Source organism: Rhopilema esculentum, chromosome 7, assembly GCF_057945365.1.
Source record: "Rhopilema esculentum isolate cy_ngs chromosome 7, ASM5794536v1, whole genome shotgun sequence".
Classification (NCBI taxonomy): Eukaryota; Metazoa; Cnidaria; class Scyphozoa; order Rhizostomeae; family Rhizostomatidae; genus Rhopilema; species Rhopilema esculentum.
In genome coordinates, this window is record NC_142821.1 from 7,973,572 (window position 1) to 7,993,807 (window position 20,236).

At 35.6% G+C, this 20,236-nt stretch overlaps 2 protein-coding genes across 3 annotated transcripts; one reads left to right on the forward strand and one right to left on the reverse strand.

The window, feature by feature from the left end:
• Window positions 1-40: 40 nt before the first annotated feature.
• LOC135683962 (palmitoyltransferase ZDHHC8B) lies at window positions 41-10,600 on the forward strand. The gene is made up of 8 exons (XM_065199375.2): window positions 41-307; window positions 1,803-1,924; window positions 2,400-2,560; window positions 3,678-3,835; window positions 6,132-6,234; window positions 6,714-6,805; window positions 7,688-7,817; window positions 9,209-10,600. The coding sequence occupies exons 1-8, from the start codon at window positions 207-209 to the stop codon at window positions 9,344-9,346; spliced, it is 1,005 nt and encodes a 334-aa protein (XP_065055447.1). The 5' UTR covers window positions 41-206; the 3' UTR covers window positions 9,347-10,600.
• A 4,051-nt stretch (window positions 10,601-14,651) lies between these two features.
• LOC135683963 (protein yippee-like 1) lies at window positions 14,652-18,595 on the reverse strand. Of its 2 annotated transcripts, none has more exons than XM_065199377.2 (4): window positions 18,346-18,595; window positions 18,202-18,245; window positions 17,752-17,860; window positions 14,652-17,378 (listed from the first exon to the last, which is right to left on the reverse strand). In XM_065199377.2, exons 1-4 carry the CDS (start codon window positions 18,448-18,450, stop codon window positions 17,301-17,303), a joined length of 336 nt encoding a protein of 111 aa, XP_065055449.1. In that variant the 5' UTR covers window positions 18,451-18,595; the 3' UTR covers window positions 14,652-17,300. The 2 variants fall into 2 exon arrangements, with proteins under 2 accessions (XP_065055449.1, XP_065055448.1); XM_065199376.2 differs by having other exon boundaries at window positions 14,652-17,314; window positions 18,346-18,592.
• Window positions 18,596-20,236: the final 1,641 nt, after the last annotated feature.

Here is a 20,236-nt window from a genome sequence, read left to right on the forward strand (position 1 = left end):
TTTCTTTAATTGCTGCTAGGAAGGAGCGTCTTTCGGGTCCATGACATGTAAGGTTTCTTTTGTCGACTGAAGTTGATGGCTGCACCCAAGCAAACCAGTGCATGCATCAAATGAGATGATGAGCTAATAAGAAGTGCTTAGCTGTTCACAAGACACGATTTGATGTGGTTTCTTGCTTCAAATGTCAATACTCAAAAGTAGAAACCATGAAGAGCGGAGTAAAACGGGGTTGCGGAACCAAACAGATCCCCATGTTATGTGCCCTATTACTGTTGGCTGGAACGACAACATTATTTTTTGTCTTTATGTAAGTATTAACAGTATTTAAAAGAATATATGGTATTTACATAGTGTATCGCATTGCTCTGTTATACTTCTCGAATAAAAAGTCTTCTTATTCTCAGTATATACTTTCACCAGATATTTTTAGTTGTATTACTTTAGGCTAGCAAAACAATTTTGTGCGGGTAACTCTGACTCTAAAAATTAGTTGAATTCGTCTACAACAGACACATTTCAAACAAGAAACAGTTTTTTTATAGATGAGATTTTTCTATTTTGAATTTCCTTTTCATGCCATTTTGGGACATTTTCCTTAAATTTGTGGCAACTTATTCTTATGTAATTAACGACGAGAATTGTGACAATATTTCTATCAAATACGTATGTAGCATTCTAAGATAGCCTTATCTCCTTTAAACCTGTATAATTACTTCGTCAATATACATATTTATATTCAATTGCTATATTGCTATATACATATTGCACATCTATTTATTTTTGTCTTGAATTTCCCAAATATTATTCAAATTTTTAATAAAGTCAAATCAATTTGTTGTTCTCTGTGATTGACATGCCAAAGATCAGCTAATTTTGAACAATACCTGGCAACCAAATTAAATATTTTGCTTTGTTTCAAATCCTGTCAAAATTAGCAGGTTATTTTTACAAGAAAACAAACTGCTGGTTTCCTCAGGAAGCCAATCACCAGAGGATGGCCTATTGATGATTTGCTTATGTCCTGTCACAGCCATCTTTGGTGAAACATTTCCTTATTACCTCTATGAAAATATTTGTGATCTTATGTAGAAATGATTTGAAATCTGAGAGTTCAGGAATGGGAGCAGTTTATACCTTGATTTTTTACATGCACAGATGATTAAGATGTGTGGCTTTTACTTATTGGAATTTAAAATTACTTCCTATCCTTCTCCAACCCCCTCCTTCTCCGACCCCCTCCTTCTCTGATCCCTCCTTCCCTGACCCCCTCCTTCCCTGATCTCTTCCTTCCCACAACTCATCCCTACCCAAATGACTGAGTAGAAGCTGAGGAAAAGCTTCTGATCTTTGAAAACAGAACTTAATAATAAAAGAAAGAACCTGTATGGCAACAAAAAGAGACATCTTGTTTAGTTTTATTTCCACATTTCTTCTAATTCCAATGGATGACTAATCAATGATATAACAATCAGTGTGAAATAATATGTAAATACATTCCATGTGAGACACAATCAGTATATGCCATAATCACCAAGCCTTCTGGTGACTTCCTACCTAATCAAAGCTGGTTGTGTTCATGGTACTGTTGATTTAGAATGGAGTGATCACCTCCATAAAGCTTCAATGTTTAAAGCTTGGCATCAAATGAAAATCAGATTTAATTCCGATCAGATTTTTCCAAGATACTTTAGGATTATATGGATTTTTGTTTGGTGTAAGTTTTGTGTTGTACCCTTTTTTCTTTTGTGTTTGTGTACCAAAAGTTTTTCAAAGTTTTTATTTTATAATTTTTCTCTTTTCAGAGGACCATTTGTAACAAATCAGATTTCATTGATTGTCACAATTTATGAGGGGATTTTAACCTTTTTTGTCTTTGCCATGTTTGCACATGCCACTTTTCGGGACCCTGGAATTCTTCCTAGAGGTATGTTATGAACCTTATAAGTTTAGTATTCAACAATTATAAACATTGATGCAATATAATTATTTTAAAACATCTTTCTTCTGGCCATAAACAACAATTGAATTTTTTATATTCATAACCTGTTGCTGTTATCTTAAATTGTTGTGCTTTGTAATGATTCAATTTGCATTTTCATCGCAGATTGTATGAGGTGTTTAATATCCTTTAATTTTTAAAAGACTGAGTTTTCCCAATAAAGATGTTTACATTAATAACTAAAAGATTGTTAATCCAATCAAAATGATAGAAGCTGGAATTTTTTTATTACGACTTGGAACTTCCCTGAAATATTGAAATTAAAAGGATATATACCCATTTTTGCTTATCAAATACCAAGTTAGATAATAATTTAACTGATTTCAGCACTTACAATGTGTCAATCAAAACAGTCAAGTGTATTTAACTCAAAGATTTGAAAACATCTTCTTTTTTTCAGCAATTGTTGCAGTAGATAGAGATGAAGATGATTTCCGTCACCCATTGTATAAAAATGTAGAAATTAATGGCATCACTGTTAAGATGAAATGGTGTGAAACTTGTAAATTTTATCGTCCACCAAGGTGTTCCCACTGCAGTGTTTGCAATACTTGTGTAGAGGTATGTTTTAGTACATGTCTTTTCAATGTTCTTTACCTCAAAAGGCACCTTCTAGAGGTTTCTTATACCTGAATCTCTCAGGTCCCTATTGAGTAGTGAATGTGTGAATATACCAAGAGAAATTTTAGTGAGTGGAAAAACTAAATCACAACCAGAAAAACTTTATGTTGTTGCTCTACCAACCATACCCACAACCCCCCAGTGTCCTCCCAAACAGCAGGTGTGATGTTTATTACAATAGATGCTGCATCACCCCTATGCATTTGGTAGAGGGAGTATAGGTAAAGGGTGTGTGTTGATTTCATGGTTTTGGCTTTGATCTGGAAATATGGCTGGGAAACTCAGTTTGTAGAACAAATAGTGTTCTCAGATATATATCTTGAACTGGTTGTGGAACTTACTCACAGCTTCTTTGGTTATTTCCCTTGAATGCAGCAATCCAATCGGTTATTGTTTAGTGTATTATGAGTTGCAGCCTGTCTTATTGAAACTGGGTGACTCTCCTTTCCCCTATTGATAATCTTGGTTTTGGATAACATTATTTGTATAGATATCTGATATCTAGAGAGACAGAAGGAGCTCACAGATCCAAAAATAATCACCTATCTTTGACAAGATAAAAGCAAAAGAACAGAATGCATCTATCTTGGATTCATCAGAATCTTCCATCTAAACAGATCATGAATCAGTCCTGGTACCTTGTAAATACAAGGCATATCTATTTAGCTTTAGAGTGGAGTTCAAATTCATTTTTTTTAATGGGCCCATGTAATTACTTTGTCATCAAAATTTGTCTGGCCTTCTGGATATACTAAATTTGTGCCTGCTAGGATTTTACTTATTGAAATGCTAACAATTTCTTCTTGATTGATTTCCTGAAGAAAACTGCCCAGGACTGATAATTATATCCAATTTTGGAATGAAAACAGCTGTTTTTCAATAAAGATAATCTTGAAATTACTTTTAATGTGATAATTTGGCTACATGTGGCTGATTCAATGGGATAATTTCTGGAATACTTAGCATAAAACTGCCACCTGAAGCTATGCCACCTATGTTTTGAATAAGAAATTGTCCTTCATTTGTATTTGATAATTAATTTATGTTTTTCTTCTAGATATTTGATCATCATTGCCCGTGGGTTGATAACTGCATTGGCAAAAGAAACTACAGATATTTTTTCTTCTTTATACTCCTTCTTTCAATACACATTATATCAGTTATCGTTCTCACTGTGCTATTCATACTGCAAGGGGATGGAAAACTGACTGTTCCGTATCCTTTTCATATTATGAAGCCGTTAAATTGCAGTTTCAAGTGTAACTGAAAATAGAGGACTGCCCATAACGTTTGGCTCTTTTGATTTATAGGGAATAATCTAACATGGAGTTCAGAGGCCAAAAGGGGTTTTTTGAAAATTATTGTGGAAAGGCTTAGCTGCAGCCCTAGGGAGGGCCGGGTACTCCCATTAAGGCCTGACAGCGGGGTCCAGTCCGTTTGAGGGTCTTGTGAAATGGCTACCAAATGGCCCATTTTTGATAATAACTGAACTGCTCAGTTTAGCTTGCGATCTGTTATAGATAATAAACAAGATTTATCTTTCCCGAAACAACAACAATCAATTATGAAGAAATTTGTCAAAAAAGGACCAGGAGAGCACAAAGAAAATGGATGCTACCAAGGAAATAATTTCGTTTTTTATGCTACCGTTTGTGGAGTTCTGTCAAAAAGTACTACTATTTGAGGGTAATTTTCTAAATTTCCAGCGTTGGCCCTCTTTGACCTTGACCGGACCCCCCTGTCAGGCCATAATGGGAGTACCCCCCCCCCCCTGGTGCTGCAGCACATTTATGCAATGAGGCTGGCGATCAATTTGTATAGTATCAAACTGTTCAGTATTTGATTTGTGACACAATCACCTATAAGCCGATATTTGCTATCAGGGTTTAAGACTATGTATGGTTTTCGATTGTAACTACAAGCTTCTGAATTGTAACGTTGCGTTTCAAACCTTTTGTGACCACCAGACAGTTTTGCTGTGCGATGTTTCATTCATTCCCATAGCTGCGGTTCTGTACAAGCAGAAAAAATAAAGAAAATACGGTTGCAACTGCAGGATTGTTGTTTTGTGTGGGTGCGTTCACCCACTCTGCATTCTCGCTTTCTTGGCCCTGCTGTTTACATTGTTGAATCGTTTCTCAAAAAATCACCTTTAATTTTGTCGATGCGATTGTATTGGGTATCAGTACGGACATATGAAAACAATATTTAGCAATAAGACTGCTTGATAATGACCACTGCTTGATAATGACAATTTATCTCAACTGTTTTCAAGTATCTCAAACAAGTATCATGGAAATTTCAATGGATTTATTATGCAGTACTAACATTGGGTTTGTTTCCGAGTTTCATGGACTTATTTACATCAATAATTATGGATGACTTACTTAATTTTTTGTACGAATCGCACTTTGCCCAGTGTCACATTCTTAAGATAAAAACGCACAAAAAGGTATTTAAAAAAGTTTCTACCGAAGAATTAGAGAATTAGGTTGAGTTTTTTTAATAATTAATTAATCACGACATCCATTCAGTATCAATTATAAAAATCCTAGTTACAAATAAAAGTTAATTAATACAGTTGATAATTTAAATAAACAGATAAAAAAACCAGATTTGTTCTACCATGGATTCGTGCGGAAATATTTTTCTTCAGCTTAGGAAATGACTCTTTAGCCCATTCTTAAACAGAATTATTGTATTAGACTCTCTTATGTGTTTTGTGATAGAATTCCAGGTTTTTAGACCAGTGTAATTAAAACTTTTTCTACTAAAGTCTGAATTTAACCTTCGGATTTGGAGATCAGTCTTGTTTCTTGTACCATACTTGCTTATCGTGGATCTTTCAGCAAATTTATCGTGCAGACTCTCAGGACATTTCTTGTTAATTATTTTAAACATCTGAACCGACCGGTCAAATTTAAACATCTGGTCGATGCTAAATGTTGGTCGAATCAAAGAGTCTTCCGCTTTTCGAGAGATATGAAATCCCAAATAATTCACATTTTCAATCTTTCAATGCTCTAAGTCTCGGTCGCCGAGTCCTAGAGGCGACGCCTAAGAGACCTAGCACCTCCTTAGAAAGAGATGCTTATGATGCTTATGATGGATTTTTATGTCCCTATTTGCGGCCACTGTTCTCTGTCACAAATTGTCTCAAACGATTTCAGAGCTCCTATTTAGTTTGTATTTTAATTTTATGGCAATCATCAACAAATATGTTTTTCATGTTCTTTTTCAAAGCTCAAACTTCTGAATGATTTTTGCATTTTGTGATTTTTAAGCATTTTGAGGATTATTCTGATAAGCTTTTGTGTGTCTAAAAAGGTTTTATTCAAAGCAATTTTTGAAGTTACTTCTTTTTTAACTTTTCTTTACTAAATAAGACTTGCATTTTGCGATTTTATATGCACTTTTTATTATAAATCAACGCTGTAGTGATATGCTCCTATGTCATCATCAAAATGATCAAAATCAATCTATCCAAACATATTTCCTTAGCAATGTTTAGTGTAATCATAATCATCATAGCTGGTTTGGCAGCAATCCCTGTTTTTGGTTTAACAGCCTTTCATATTGGCTTAGTTGCTATGGGAAGGACAACCAATGAACAGGTAATATTTTGTCACATGATCTTGTGTTCATGATATTTCTGAAGGTCTCATATTAGAAGTCTTTCCGATGCGTTGAACCGATGCGGTGGACCGATGCACCAAGTGGGGGTTTTACGCCTTGTTTTTAGAGCCAAAAACGTCAACGTTCTCTCTATGTATGCCAAAATTATTAAAAAACTCCCCATGTGTAGCTTGTTTCTTTATAAATGGCTGGAAAAAGCAAATACTTCGTCTTACTCTCGTCAAAGTATAAAACGTTGGAAAAATTTCCGAAAATTCCAAGCTAGAAAATGTATGTATCAAATGTGTCGAAATGGGCGAATCAAAAAACGTGAGACCATTGCAGTTAACGTTGCCAAATATTTTGACTTTATTTCTTATTACTCTATTAATTTGACTAACGATTCATTGTATAATAACGATAATAAATTGTATATTCTTTCTTTGCTATATTTTTACTGATTTCTTTTTCTTCGTAGGTGACTGGGAAATTTGGAAGTGGACACAACCCTTTCGACCTGGGATGTTTTAGGAATTGCTGCTCAGTTTTATGTGGCACGCATAGTCCAAGGTACTATTGTTCACATGATATTTATGTTAAAAAGCATCGTATTTTATTCAATGATTTCGAAAGAAGTAAACTGTATTTTGATGTTGATTTTTGCGTTTAAAAGTTATAACATAACGCACTTATGGTCGCAAATGTAGTTATGGAATGCATGAAGGGTACCAACTGAAAATGGATGCCTTTTTCGGGTACAGCTTTTATTATTATTATTATAAAAAAAGCATGCTTTATGTGAACACCGAGGCTTAATTGCCAAAAAAAACAACACGAAGCATTACCAGCCTGAGAGGAAAAATAAGAAGAACAAAACAATCCTTTTGTAGCCTGCTCATTGCGATCATTATTATTTAATATTTTTATGTGTAATTATCCAAGTTGCGATGTTGCTACTTTTATGTTTGTCTTTCAACCTTAATAGTTTCTATTAGATGAAAATGAGGTTTGGGAGTTAATATTTCAAACTTCAACCAAATTTTGTACTTTCTGTGATTAAGGAATTCAACTTAGATCATTCTGCAAGCTAAAGTACAAAATGCTGGGTGGAATTTTAGTTAATTTTATTTCAGAAATATTGACGAATGTATGCTATTATTGTGCTTTTGTCATGCTATTGTCTTCGTTGATCTGTGATGTTTCAACTTACTGTTTTTCTATATACTTCACAGCAAGATTAGAAGAATCCGGTGAACGGCCTATTCACAGTGTTTTGGTAAAGCACTCCGTTTATGCAAAATAGACCATTTTAAGAACTTCGAACCAATATCAAATTTTCAAGATATAAATCGGAAGAATTTGATCAGTTTTATACTTTCAAGATTTTATGTTACTTGTATCTTGATCTTCAGAGAATTTGTTTAATAGAAAAATACATCGCTTCCTCAACAGGTTTGTTGGCTATAGACCCCCAAAATTCAAATCGAAGGAGACTAGAATGAAAGAAAAAAAGCGACCAGCAAAGAGTGCTACATCCACTCGAGACGTGACGATAGAAATGACACCAGTTGGCAACGAAACAGTGAGTAAAAACTAATTAGCTGTCGTCTGTTGCTTAAAAGATGATCTTCTGCTGACCTGCCGAAAAAATTATATTTGAAAGTTCATTTGGAAAAATGTTCTTAATTGACTTTACGAAATTTCTCTTGTAGACTTAACGAAATTAGTCCTGTAGACCTCTGTAGCGTAGGAACTCTTACCATAATAACTGTGCCAAAAAACCTGTACCATTATAGTTGTGCCAAACTCAAAAAAACCATATTAAAGATTTAAAGCAAAATTTCAATTCTCCAGAAGTAAAAAACGGGGTTCGGATAAGCTAGGCTAAGGTTGGACAGAGGCTTGGAATAATTGGGAAGCTAAAATAAACGGTAAAAGAGTTTCAAACAGGGCTGTGTGTAAGGACATAAGTATGCGATAAATATGGATTAATGATGATAGCTTGTCTGGAGTTTGATTAGGATTTTGCCATTTAAAACAGCGTTTTCTTAATCCCCGTCTTGACACATCTACGCATCGTTATATGCAGGGTTGCCATTTGGCCGTTTTGATGGCCAAACTCCTCCATTCTGGCCGTTTTTCAAAGCTGTTGGCCGAGAAAATTGACTTAGCCGAAAAAGCGAAAGTTGGCCGAATTTTGGCCGCATGTTGAAAGCCACAAAAATACAAGAAAACTACAACTTTAGCACAGACAATTATCAACATTTCGTTTAAATAATCTCAAAATTGCAAATAACGAAGTAAGAAACAAAATAGAAGATAACAGAAAATTGAAATTGAAAGCAAGTTGGAGCTTTTGTGACAAACAAAGCCAATTTTGATTACACTTTTACTCAAAGAATTAGTCAAAATGTAGCTTTTTATATATTTTGTTTGGCTGACCGAATTTTGCCGTCAACCGTAAAGTATTTTGCCTCAAAACATCCCAAGCATCTGACATCCCTGGTTATATGCACACTGTGTGGGCTCGAGGTGGTGCAAAACACCATACACGTCTCAATTTTATCTATAATTCATTCCATAGCTTTCATTCATTCATTAATTCAGCTCCATTCATTCATTCCAATTCTACGAAAATGAGACCGTGGGCTTAACTTTATTGTGAATTTTGCCGGATTTCGTAACCTGATTTAAACAAGTCTATCCGAAATACTCTACAGCTCAAGACTATGTATGTAATCTGAAGGGCGTTCAGTGCTAAGCTGTCTTTTGTGATGTTCTTTTTTATTTCCATATTTATGAAACAATAAAAACTTGCCAAACTCAAAAGAAATGTCTATTTAAACTCAAGAGAAATGTCTATTTCTTTATTCAAACGCATTTGTATTGAAATTCATATGAACCTTGATGATAATGCAAAATTTTTGTTTCACCGTCAATAAACTGATAATTAGCTTGCCAATTTTTTTCTAGCCAAATTCATCTACCAAAGGCTGGACTGAAAACCAAAACATATTGTCAAAGCATGAAGGAAATGGAACTGGACAGCCAGGATCTTCATCAGAGCCTGGGAAGACGAGAGTCATTGGAAGTTACGAGGTTTCTGTTTAGAACTGGTCATATCACTCTGGAGTCATCCATTAAGTGTACTACATGACACATGGTATGCAAGATTGAATGACAGCTACTTCGGTACTTTCACTGCAGGCTACTTCAGTACTTGTATTGCAGGCTATTACAAGAGAAGATGCAACCAACAGTTGTCACAAAAGAGCTCTGTACTGAAAACCATTTTTACCCTTGTAATATGATTTGATATTGGGGTGGTTGATTGATTGAAGGACAATGAGTCATTCCTATTGAATAACTTCAAACTGTATTTTAGTCTGAATCATAAACATCAAGACAATTTATTGGTAGCAGTTTTTATATAGTGTTTATTACAACTATAACAATTGAACTGATGCCAAAGAAACGTAACAGTCATGCAAACGTCAACTACCGTTTCGGTCGAGTTTTGTCGATGTTAGTTTCAAGAATGCAACCGAGCTTTTATTAGAAACTCTAATCGTCAAAGTCGACAATAATAGTTGTATATTTGATGTAAACAACCGAAATTCTGTTAAGGACGTGTTTGTATTTGTAATCCCAACCTCGTGATTATTAGTGTATTTTATATTATTGATCTGTGCTGAAGAATATTGCCATTCAAGTAATAATTTTGATGGATTTAGTAAGCATCTACTGTCTTGACTCAAATTCTTCATGCGCAATTATAAACATCCCTCTCTTAAACAGGGCTGGGCATGTCAATCTAGATTCTCATTGGCAGATTTGACTAGCGTGGGATATTATTTTAAACTCTTGGACATCGTGTTCTCCTTTCAAAACCGCTTCATAATGCAATTTATTTTAAAAAACTTTTTGCAGCTGTCATTTGTACTTTTTAACACATTACCAAATATATGTTCTATAAACTCGGTTTCCTTACGTCCTACCGTGCAAATAATGCTCCTCCTTCCACAAATATCATTATTATAGTAACCCCCTTTCCCTATCCAGTTATCTTATTCATCAAATCTGCCTAAAGTCAGAGCTGGAAGAAGTTCACCTCTAGCCTTCCTGGGCCATAGCGGCCAAGGGCAGATCCCGTTAACTTAGAGGTACTACGCTACGATGGCTTCGAGGCAAGGCAGGTATGTGTACAATCAACTACTTTCACGCAAAGACCCTTGTGTCACGTGAGTGGCGTTTTTCCTCCTTGTGTCTCTTTAAATGCTGATTTTAGGTGCTATTTTTAAGCTGTTCTTTATTTGTAGTAGATCCGAATGCTAGCGCATAGTTTTTATCAAAATGTGAATGGTCTCTGACTAAATTTTTTTCGGAGCTGCAATTTCTGCCTAATGTTTAAAGTGCAATCAACAAATGATTTCAGATCTTATCTTAAAAGAAAACATTAGGCTCTTTTTGTTACATCATGCATTCATGCGAAAGATTTTAACTTGTCTTCTTCGCTTGCTTTCTTTTTAAGGATAGTTTTTCATCAACATATAAAACCCACATAAAAACGATTCCATTTTGTAGGGTCAGACTGTCCAATTTTGCATTGAAGGAATTTTTGTTGAAAAACATATAATAACAGCAGGAAAGAGGGAGTCTTCATGATAGATGCTAAATAACATGAAGGAAAGGTTCTGTATAATGCATTTGATTGCTTCTAATGTTTTGTTCCTCGAGTCTTTGATCTGAAATAAACATTTTTCAGAAAATGGAAAGAAATCGAGCTCCCATTTTTCTTGCTTTTTGGAGAATAATCAATTTTGCAGTTTCTTGAAAGTTCGTTTTTGAATGCAGGTTTGAATATATATCGTTATCTACAAGAGCCAATTATGTATCATTTCCGTGTTTGCAGTTGCACCGTGCCAAAATTCGTGGTGCCATAACTGAAAAAACTACAAGGTTAATGAATACACTTTTTAGTGCCCCCTTTTCTGTTACCTAAAATGAAATGCTACAGGAAAGTATTGCATATCCCGTACACAGCACACAGAACGAATGAAAGTGTCAAGGAAGATATCGTTAGAAGAAGTGACAACTATGAAATGCTGCTGTTCATGATCAGACAAAGGAAAATGAAGTGGTTTGGGCATGTATCTCGACATCAAAAAGTTAGCAAACACAATCATGCATGGACGGGTACCAGGAAAAAGAGGTCGTGGAAAGCCAAGAAACAACTGGATTTCAAATATCTCAAACTGGACGACAATGAGCATATACGATGCCACAAAGAGTACAGCTGACCGAAATACGTGGAGAGACTTGGTGAACTCACAAAAAGTGCACCTACGCCCACTTGGCTATGGACATTGATTGATTGATTTCTGTTACCATAGCCAAATTACCAAATTTTCAAAAAATGATTGAAAGAAATTTTGCTGTGAAAATACCTTTTGCCCTGAACTTTAAGCAAAAGTGCCTCTGCTAGAAAGGTTGGTTAATGATTCTTCTCCAATCATTCTTACGAAACTTCGATCAATTTCTAGTTCTCTTCGAACCATCTTGTGATAATCTAACTTTTGGGGGATCCGTCTTGGAGGAAAATTATTTCACGAGAATCCATAATTGCTCTGCTACAGCACTGGAACTTAGAAAGCACCTTTGCAAAAAATTGCTAAAAGATTTACCATACTCAGTCTGAAAATGTATCACGTCAAGGTTTTTTTAGAGCAAAATGACATCGTTTTAAAAACCCTATGATAATCGAAACCATTTTATGCTACCTCTTGTATAATCCTTATTTCAATGCAAACAGCTCCCGGTTTCATAAAATTATACTCTTTCTTCATTAAAAAAATTTTTAATTTTTAAGCTGGAACGGTAGAAGACCATTTTTACTTACACTGAAAAGTGTCTAATTTCGTTTTCTTTATACAATACTCCCAGGTGGGGGAGGGTGATAACTTCGATAGGTCGCTGCATACCTCCAAAATTTAGATACAGTATGAAATGCATACTCTTATATTTAATTCAATTTGCAAAAGATTCAACAACTCAATCAAGTAAATGAGAACATATTACTTTTCTTTAAAAATAACCCCCTAAAATTTAAAGTCATGCCAAAAAATCAATTCCAAAACTTATGACCAATTTGATTTTACCAAGATCGATAACCGACAATTCATTTTATACTTGATAAAGAGGTACCCCAAAAAATAGTAAAAACCATTCCTACTTTTTCGCTGCGAAATTTTTTGCCTTGTAAAATAAACCAATCAAAACAGCATTTGAAGACACCTAACTTCTGTTTTGGTTTCAGATGGCCTACGTCTTTCCGCATTCTTTTTCTCAAACACTCTCGCCTAAAACGTCAATAAAATAGGTTGGTAATTATTCATTTCCTGTTCCTCGTTCACAATCCATGTAAGTGGATTCATATCAGATTATTATTCAAGCATTTGAAAAAATTGACGAAAACTGGCTTGAAAGTTTCATCGTTCTACCAATATGGTACCCTGGGTACCAGACTCACTATATAAAATAATAGAGACCAGAACACCAGAACGAGAATGGGGCGCACTAGACCAGACTCTCCATTTTATTTCATATATAGCGAGTCTGGTACCAAGGGTACCAATATGGCAGAAATAAAAAAAACAAGAATTTCTTCAAATTGCTTAATTGCTGGCTGCTTATTGGCCTGCTTAAGAGCAACAGTTTTAAGCAGATGCACTAACAGGATCTCGCATGCTCTTGCAAGATTCGATAGCGACCTTTGAAAGTGTTTGAAGAAGTTATACTGGTCTTATAAATGTAAACGTAAACCTCTCTTACCGTAAGATGGAATTCTCCCTTCTGAAGACGTCCTGAATAAATTTTTCTAATCCAGTATCGCTTTTTGCTGTTTTGCTCGCTTTTTGATAAATTTAGAATTTTAAACTTGCTGATAAGAGCACATTTCGGACAGTCGCTATATTCTTTTGTAATATTCGCAGCGAATTCGCATAAAAATTTCTGCCAGTGTAAATTGAACTCCGAATTCGAGAGAAACTCGTCGCTAAAAATTCGTGGCGGAAAAGTCGCTTCGCGCGAAAAATTCGTCTCGTGTTAATCAGGCTTTAGTGAAAATGATTTCTGTCTCCAATGATGACAACTGCAGCGGCGAAAGGTCTTTCAGAATTATGAAACGCAAACAAATACTTGCGATCAACTATCGGTCAGACTCGATTGGGAAGCCTGTATCTTCTTAGCCTGCGCGCAGACCCAGTATTCTGAAGAAGAAAGTCAGAATACTGGGTCTGCGCGCAGGCTAGCATCTTCTCAGTATCGACCATGATGTAATGGACATGTTTTCGATGGATGACATTATATCTGACTTTGCAGCTTCAAATACTAGAATAGTGTTGAGATAACGCATGTTATACCGTACGATGTTTACGGCGTGACATTTTCGTAATTGCATTTTATCCTAAAGTGTAATTGTCATACATTTAAACTTGTTGCTTTAAGTTTTAGCAATATACGTTAATGACGCTAATTCTATTTTATATGTTATAACATAATATTATTTTTCTAGGCAGAAATCGGTCCCTAGTATTTAAGGCCCCCGGTCCTGGTATTGGTTAATCCGCCACTGTTCAGACATGGCTTCGTTATCATTCTATGGTGTCACTCTTGCTCCTCCAGGAAATTACTTTTCAAGTCACGTTAGTTGTGCCAACTTCCACCTCCGGAAAATGATGATTTAAGGACAGAGAGAATCCCTTACTTCTCTAGGCGAAAGAAAATAGAGTTTTCCATTAAATAAACAGGAATAAAAGATTCATTCAACGTGTGCTTTAATTGACCCCTTCGTGAGTCAATGTCTCAACAACAAATTGGTTTGATAGCGTGAGTCGAATAGTCACGAAATCGACTGAAATCCATTGCAAAACAAAATGCCTAGTTATGCCTTGCTGTTCGGCAATCGAGACCGACAATTATAGGAGAACATAGAGCAACATAAAATTCCAAATGAGTGGTTGAGATTTCCCCAATGCGAGCTTTGAATTTAGCAAAGCCGCATGGTCACGAAACCCTAAAAAATAACACGTATATCATAAAACATATACACTTCTTCGCTTCTGCAAAAATGGATTCAGTTAGCAAACAATTTGCATCGATAGTTATGCTATAACGTAATTTTCATTGCTAGTTACCAGGGTTTTTGTGTATTGTCCTTAAGATCGACAAGTGCAATCTGTTGACAAGATATTAGAAAAACTCCTAACCCAGTTTGTTTGATTGACTTTCTAAGTTGATAATTTCAATGAAATGATTTTTAAACAACATTTATGTATGTTAATGCGGTAGAATCTAGGAAACAATTCCACGTTACTGTGTGTAGAGAGGAGATGGGACAGAAAAATGACAGCGAACATAAACATGAAGTGTTTTTTCATCAACAACGATCGCCAATTACAGTTGCATAGGACGACTCTCTAGAATTTAAATTAACTACCCCAATATCTACAAACAACGGTATTGAAAACGAATAGCGAAAGGCTCGAATCGAAATTTCGCCAGTTCTGAGCGAAGTTTCGAGTCGTAGCACATAGAAGTGAAGACGCTATTTACAAACACGAATCCGTTCATGGATGGTGCAGCCCGTATGAAGGCGAAATTCTCCAAGAGTTTATCAAAAATTTCTTAAAATTGAAAACCAAAAGAGGTGAGAAGCCTCGGAGGTTGGGCACAATCTGGAATCAGATTCAAGGTTAGCCATTGATTGAATCGTCAACCTATAAAGGAAAGTCAGACCCGGGGTGTCTGACTCAACCCCCTTATCTCAAGGGAAAAGTTCCTTCTCAACATTCATGCTATATTCAACCTTTCTTAAAAGGTATCTGAATTCCCCTTAGTTCGTTCCATGTCCCTGGAAACCTCTCACTCTCTTTCTCCAATGTGCAATCGTATCTGTCCCAGTTGCCAATGATGGCGAAAGATTGAATATTTTAAAGTATTTTCTTCAAAAATAATTAACTTTTTCTATCGCTCCTTTGATAAATAAATGAAATATTGAGTTTGAATATCTGATAGCGCACTGTTAATTTACCTGCGGTAACAGGTTTCTTAAAACGAATGCCACCAGATTTTCTTTGTAAGCAAATTTTCGAATTCAGAATTCAAGCTCTCGGGTTGCGACGTTCAAGAAGAACACTAGAGGCTGATATGGACTTTTCTCGGACGCCTTAATTATTAATAACATCATCCACAGTTTAATCTACGGTAATTCTTCTGTGCATTTTTGGATTACCATGCTTCCAGGATATCCACACAAAACACAAATGCTGGCCATGAAATGCCGAGATTTATTGAACAATCATGTCTGATCTAGGCGGGGAGTCATTCTCAATGATCAATCAATGATTAATCACGTTGATTCTCGATAAGGAGTCCTAAACCTAACCTAAAGCAAACATCAGCTGGGTTAAGGCCGATGTTGTAGGATTCCATTTCTTGTCTACTTAACCCAAACTTAATTTGCCGCTGCCAGATTAAAAGTAGATTCGACTAATCTGATATGAAATATCTATTTAAGGCAAATACTTACTATGAGCTTGTTTGAAGGGCAGTATGTCGAGAGTATAAATTGATATTTGAAATCTCAATTGATAGATAGGAATTCACTGTTTTTGATTTCCTTACTAGCTGGATTGAAGTTTTAGCTGGGCATGCGAACCAGCACATCCCAACATTAACTATTCCAGCACAACATATGAAAGTTATTATTATCCTTGTTTAGAATGATATAATTTGAAACAAAGGGTTTCATCTTCTGTAAAAGCTGCACCATCCAAAACAGCTACAGTTCAGAAAACAGAACTAGAAGTTACAAGGCATTTACAGTTTCATGGTACATGCTGGAATGCATCTAATTACTAAATATTAAATCAAGAACAACAAAACAGGAAGTGGCAGTACAGAAGACATATAGGTTGAAACCTAGATATAGGAATCATGGGGCACCGGGGGGAAGTTCCCTGTACAGTGGTAAAGTAGCTTTTGCAGCTCACGGCCATGCCTCTGTTTGACTAAATGTGCCCCCTCCACTTTTGAAATGCTTCCTAGGTCTATGAGTTGGAAGTTATTGTAACAGTGAGTCAAATTGAGAATAGCAGATTTAGAGACCTTACTGCTTTGCTTAAGGTTTCATGGTTTTTTTAAAAAATATAATATGCTCAATGGCAAATATAAACTTTGTAGACTAGACTTATCTTCTGAGTCATTCAATAACATTACTAAATGCCTTCTGAAAAATATAAATATATACACAAAATTTCAACCAACAAGTAACAAAAATTATAAATTAAAATTACAAACTACAATTTAAACACAATATTGTGGAATACATTCTATATGAAATAATTTACAATGTTTACAAATATCTACAATAATTTAATAACCTAAGGCAATTGAGAATCACAAATTTCAACATTCTTATAAACCAAATTTTATTGGGGGTATGTGATGTGGGACATTTTTAATTTTCTTGATTGATCGGATATTTTCAAAATCAAGATAAAATTTGAAGTTGAAAAGATGTAAATTATGGCTTTTAATGGAAAATTTGTATATCTTTATGGTCCCTTTAAACTGATTACCAAAAAATACTATCCACATAACAGGCTTGGCCTAGAAAAATGATAAAAATTTCATAGATTTATTTACATTCAGGTTGCAGATTTGTTTTTTGGGGCCTTTGGGGTCAATCAGGGTTTCAAAGTCCCAATAAATGTGTATAATACATCATGGAATAACTTAAATTTATAAATGCTCACCTTTTATATGATATATAATATTTCACCATGCCTTCATCTTGGAACTGAATACAAACATCGGCTTGACACCAGACCTTTATCAAAACTTGGCTTTTTATATGTAATGCCAAAAAGTTCTTTATATACAACTCTTTCACTTTTGCTTTGGTTTGGAATAAACTTTTTAAGTCTGCTACTCCCAACCATTTTCTTTTATCATATGTGCCAACTCGATGATAAACTTGCCTTCTTTGTACTTTTGGCTAGATTCAAAGGCGTGCTCCTAAAACCATGAGAATGGCATGACTAGCAAGACACGCGCCAGAAATTAGCCCTTGACTCGAGAGCTTTGAGAAAACAACAAGAAAAATGTAGAAAGCTGGACCTTCAAAAACCGCAGGCAAAAGCCGATTTAAGCAGAATTCGTTTAGTTTTGCACGAACAGATCTAATATTGCAAATTTGGACTATCATCAACATCGCAGGAAAAACCATAAAATTTTCGGATTTTCTTACAAAAAGACCAGTCTTCTAAAAGCTAGCTTCATAAATAATTGTGACGTCATTTGTGAAATTAGCAGACAACTGTTTCTGATAAACAAGTTTCATAACAAACAAGTTCTTTCATTTTCGAGCAGATAATTCAAAAACTAGAAATAATACTAATAACACATGAATCAATGCTACTTTGAAATCAAACTGGAGCCAAAAGGGAACTCACGTATTTCCAGCCCAATGTTGTTTTGCAACTTTCACAGTAAATATCGGCAACGGCATGCAAACCAGTCAGTAAGACTCGTTCCTCAGCAGGTCCACATGCTATATTCACACTAAAATTATTATAGAAATGGAGAAATTTAGCAAAGGAATCATAGTAGAATAATAGGTATGGATTCGCCTTGGGAAATCACACAAGGAAAACACGATCAAAATATTGAATGTGCTTTAACTCGTGTTTACTCTAGCTCTGATGGAAAACGAAAGGCGACCTTACATTTCAGATAAAGAGTTTGAAAGAGAGAAGCAGACCAGACAGAAAAGCATCTTCAATTTGCACACATAATACTTTACTGACGAACTTGTATTTCACTGGGACAAGTTAACGAAAATATAGGCCAATTTTTCGGACGGGAAGCATGGTGACAGAGAAAGTAAACACAACAAAACTTACACTGAATTGAAAAGATACGCTCTCCCCTGGCTTCCTTGAAACGACTAGAAGAAAAAACAGCTAAGTTGAGTTTTATAGCAAAATACTAAAAAAAATTGTTTTAGCAGTTGGCAAGAGTTCCAAGTTTTCACAGAATTGGAATACCTTCGATATTAGGTCGTCGTGGCTAGCCAAATGTGCTCGGCAATGAACACAGCTATATTTTCGATAAGAATTCGCAGGTAAGTAGGCTCGAAACGTCTTCACCATGTTGACTTTCAACCAGTCTGAGGCTAAAAAATAAACTCCAAGCAAGATCTCTCAAGACTTTCTGTGACCTAGCTGGTCAGTTGTAGAAAAATTTCGCTGCTTATACTCGAACCCGACAATGTTGTTTTGATGTGAAATCTATGGTGCGGAAAGAGACTGGAGATCTTCAATTTGCCTTTTGTTTAATAAACCAATCAGAGTCCAGAACTGTATCTACCGTGTCTCTAAACCAATCATATTCTTCCAATGTCCTTTGTTTTGATCAGGAAGCAATGGTTTGGAAACTTGCGCCAAAACTCAATCCCGCGGTTTTCAGACAGCTACGAACAAAATAAAAGATTTCCTCTCTCCTTTTCCCCTCCAAGAAGATTAGAATACACAGATACACATTAGATTTATGGAATCATATTTCATATGCTACGACAGACAGGAAGTTACGAAAATGATACTAAGATAAAATTTTTCGATCAAACTATAAAGACGAGACTTTGTAGCTAGATAGTATGTTTTATTTAATCCAATCATTACTTTCTGAAAACTTGAATAAATATTGTATGGATTTAATAAAGAAAAAATTCCTGCTACTAGCCTATGACTTTTTTCTGAAAATACCGAAGAAGTACCTCATTGGAAAATACAAATTCCAGTTTTCTATGCTATTTTATCTATAGCCTATTGTTTATTTCCAGAGAACATTTTGTTGAGAATCTTCTGATTTTCGAAATTGTGAGTGGACAAGGCATTATTTCGGACAATTTCATCTCTGTGGAAGGGACGATAGAGCGAGAGCCTGACCATTTGAGATAAAACCGTCTTTTTTTGAAAGTGTATGCTTATATCTTTAATTTTTCGACAGTAAAAGTTAAAAAACGGCAAGAAACTTCAACCAGTTCGAGAGAGGGTGTCTAAATGTGGGGACAGAAGTCTTGATGTCATGCTTCAATTCCTTATTCAAACATGCCATTGGATATTTTTATACAAAGTGGATACAATGGTGGAAATGACAAAGCATGGGGGGCGAGGGTATGCTGCGTTGGCAGCCACTGGGTTGTGGCACTGAATGATTGCATTTCAAAATTATAAAGTTTTGCAGCAACCTTCCACCCAAGCAAAAGCTTCCAAGGATGGCCTCCCAGGACAGGGGGTCAAAGACAGAGATATAAATTTTACTTTGGGGAGGCAGCCCAAATAGATAAGTTTAACAGCAGCCATATTTTACATAATAAAAGTATTTTACTGTTGCTTCTTAAGTTTTGGGGGGTCAAGGCCCCCTGGCTCCCCGGTATCTCGGTTTATACGGCAATCTGGCGACGGTGGTAAATTGGTTTACGCTGTTAAGGGTTTTTACGTAAGAAGACTGAAAAATTTTTTAAGTAGAATCCGAAGTTTTCTTTGAAAGAGGACCTGCGATAAATACAACGAAAACGAAACACGGAAGAATTTCGTTGCATGGCGGCTATCTAATTTTGATACCTGCACTGTTAGTAAACACAATGACACGAATGTCCCAACGCCGAAACCACGTGTTATCTGTTAGCGTACCGTTGGACATCGAGGTGAGCTTTCACTTGCTTAGCCAATTTATTCTAAATTTTCCTTCAAACCTGTTTCCAAATATTTGAGATACTGCTGGAAACATACCCTTCACTGCGCCCCATGCAGCCCTGTTATTGGGAGAGCATATGCATAATGTTTCCAAGCAAAAACAAGGTGCAATTTTTTAATTTCCTATAGTTACCTTCCACAGGGCTGTCAGCCACACAAGTCAAGTTTGGTAAAATCATGA

Excerpts from the sequence above, each read along its gene's own strand:
- LOC135683962 (XM_065199375.2), top strand. The coding sequence starts at position 207 with ATGAAGAGCGGAGTAAAACGGGGTTGCGGAACCAAACAGATCCCCATG. Across the intron at positions 1,925-2,399 it reads CCCTGGAATTCTTCCTAGAG|CAATTGTTGCAGTAGATAGA; the intron begins GTATGTTATGAA and ends TCTTTTTTTCAG. Across the intron at positions 6,235-6,713 it reads GAAGGACAACCAATGAACAG|GTGACTGGGAAATTTGGAAG; the intron begins GTAATATTTTGT and ends TTTTCTTCGTAG.
- LOC135683963 (XM_065199376.2), bottom strand. The coding sequence starts at position 18,450 with ATGGTGAAGACGTTTCGAGCCTACTTACCTGCGAATTCTTATCGAAAA. Across the intron at positions 18,246-18,345 it reads ACGACGACCTAATATCGAAG|TCGTTTCAAGGAAGCCAGGG; the intron begins GTATTCCAATTC and ends TTTTTCTTCTAG. Across the intron at positions 17,315-17,751 it reads CAACATTGGGCTGGAAATAC|GAGCACGCCTTTGAATCTAG; the intron begins GTGAGTTCCCTT and ends TCATGGTTTTAG.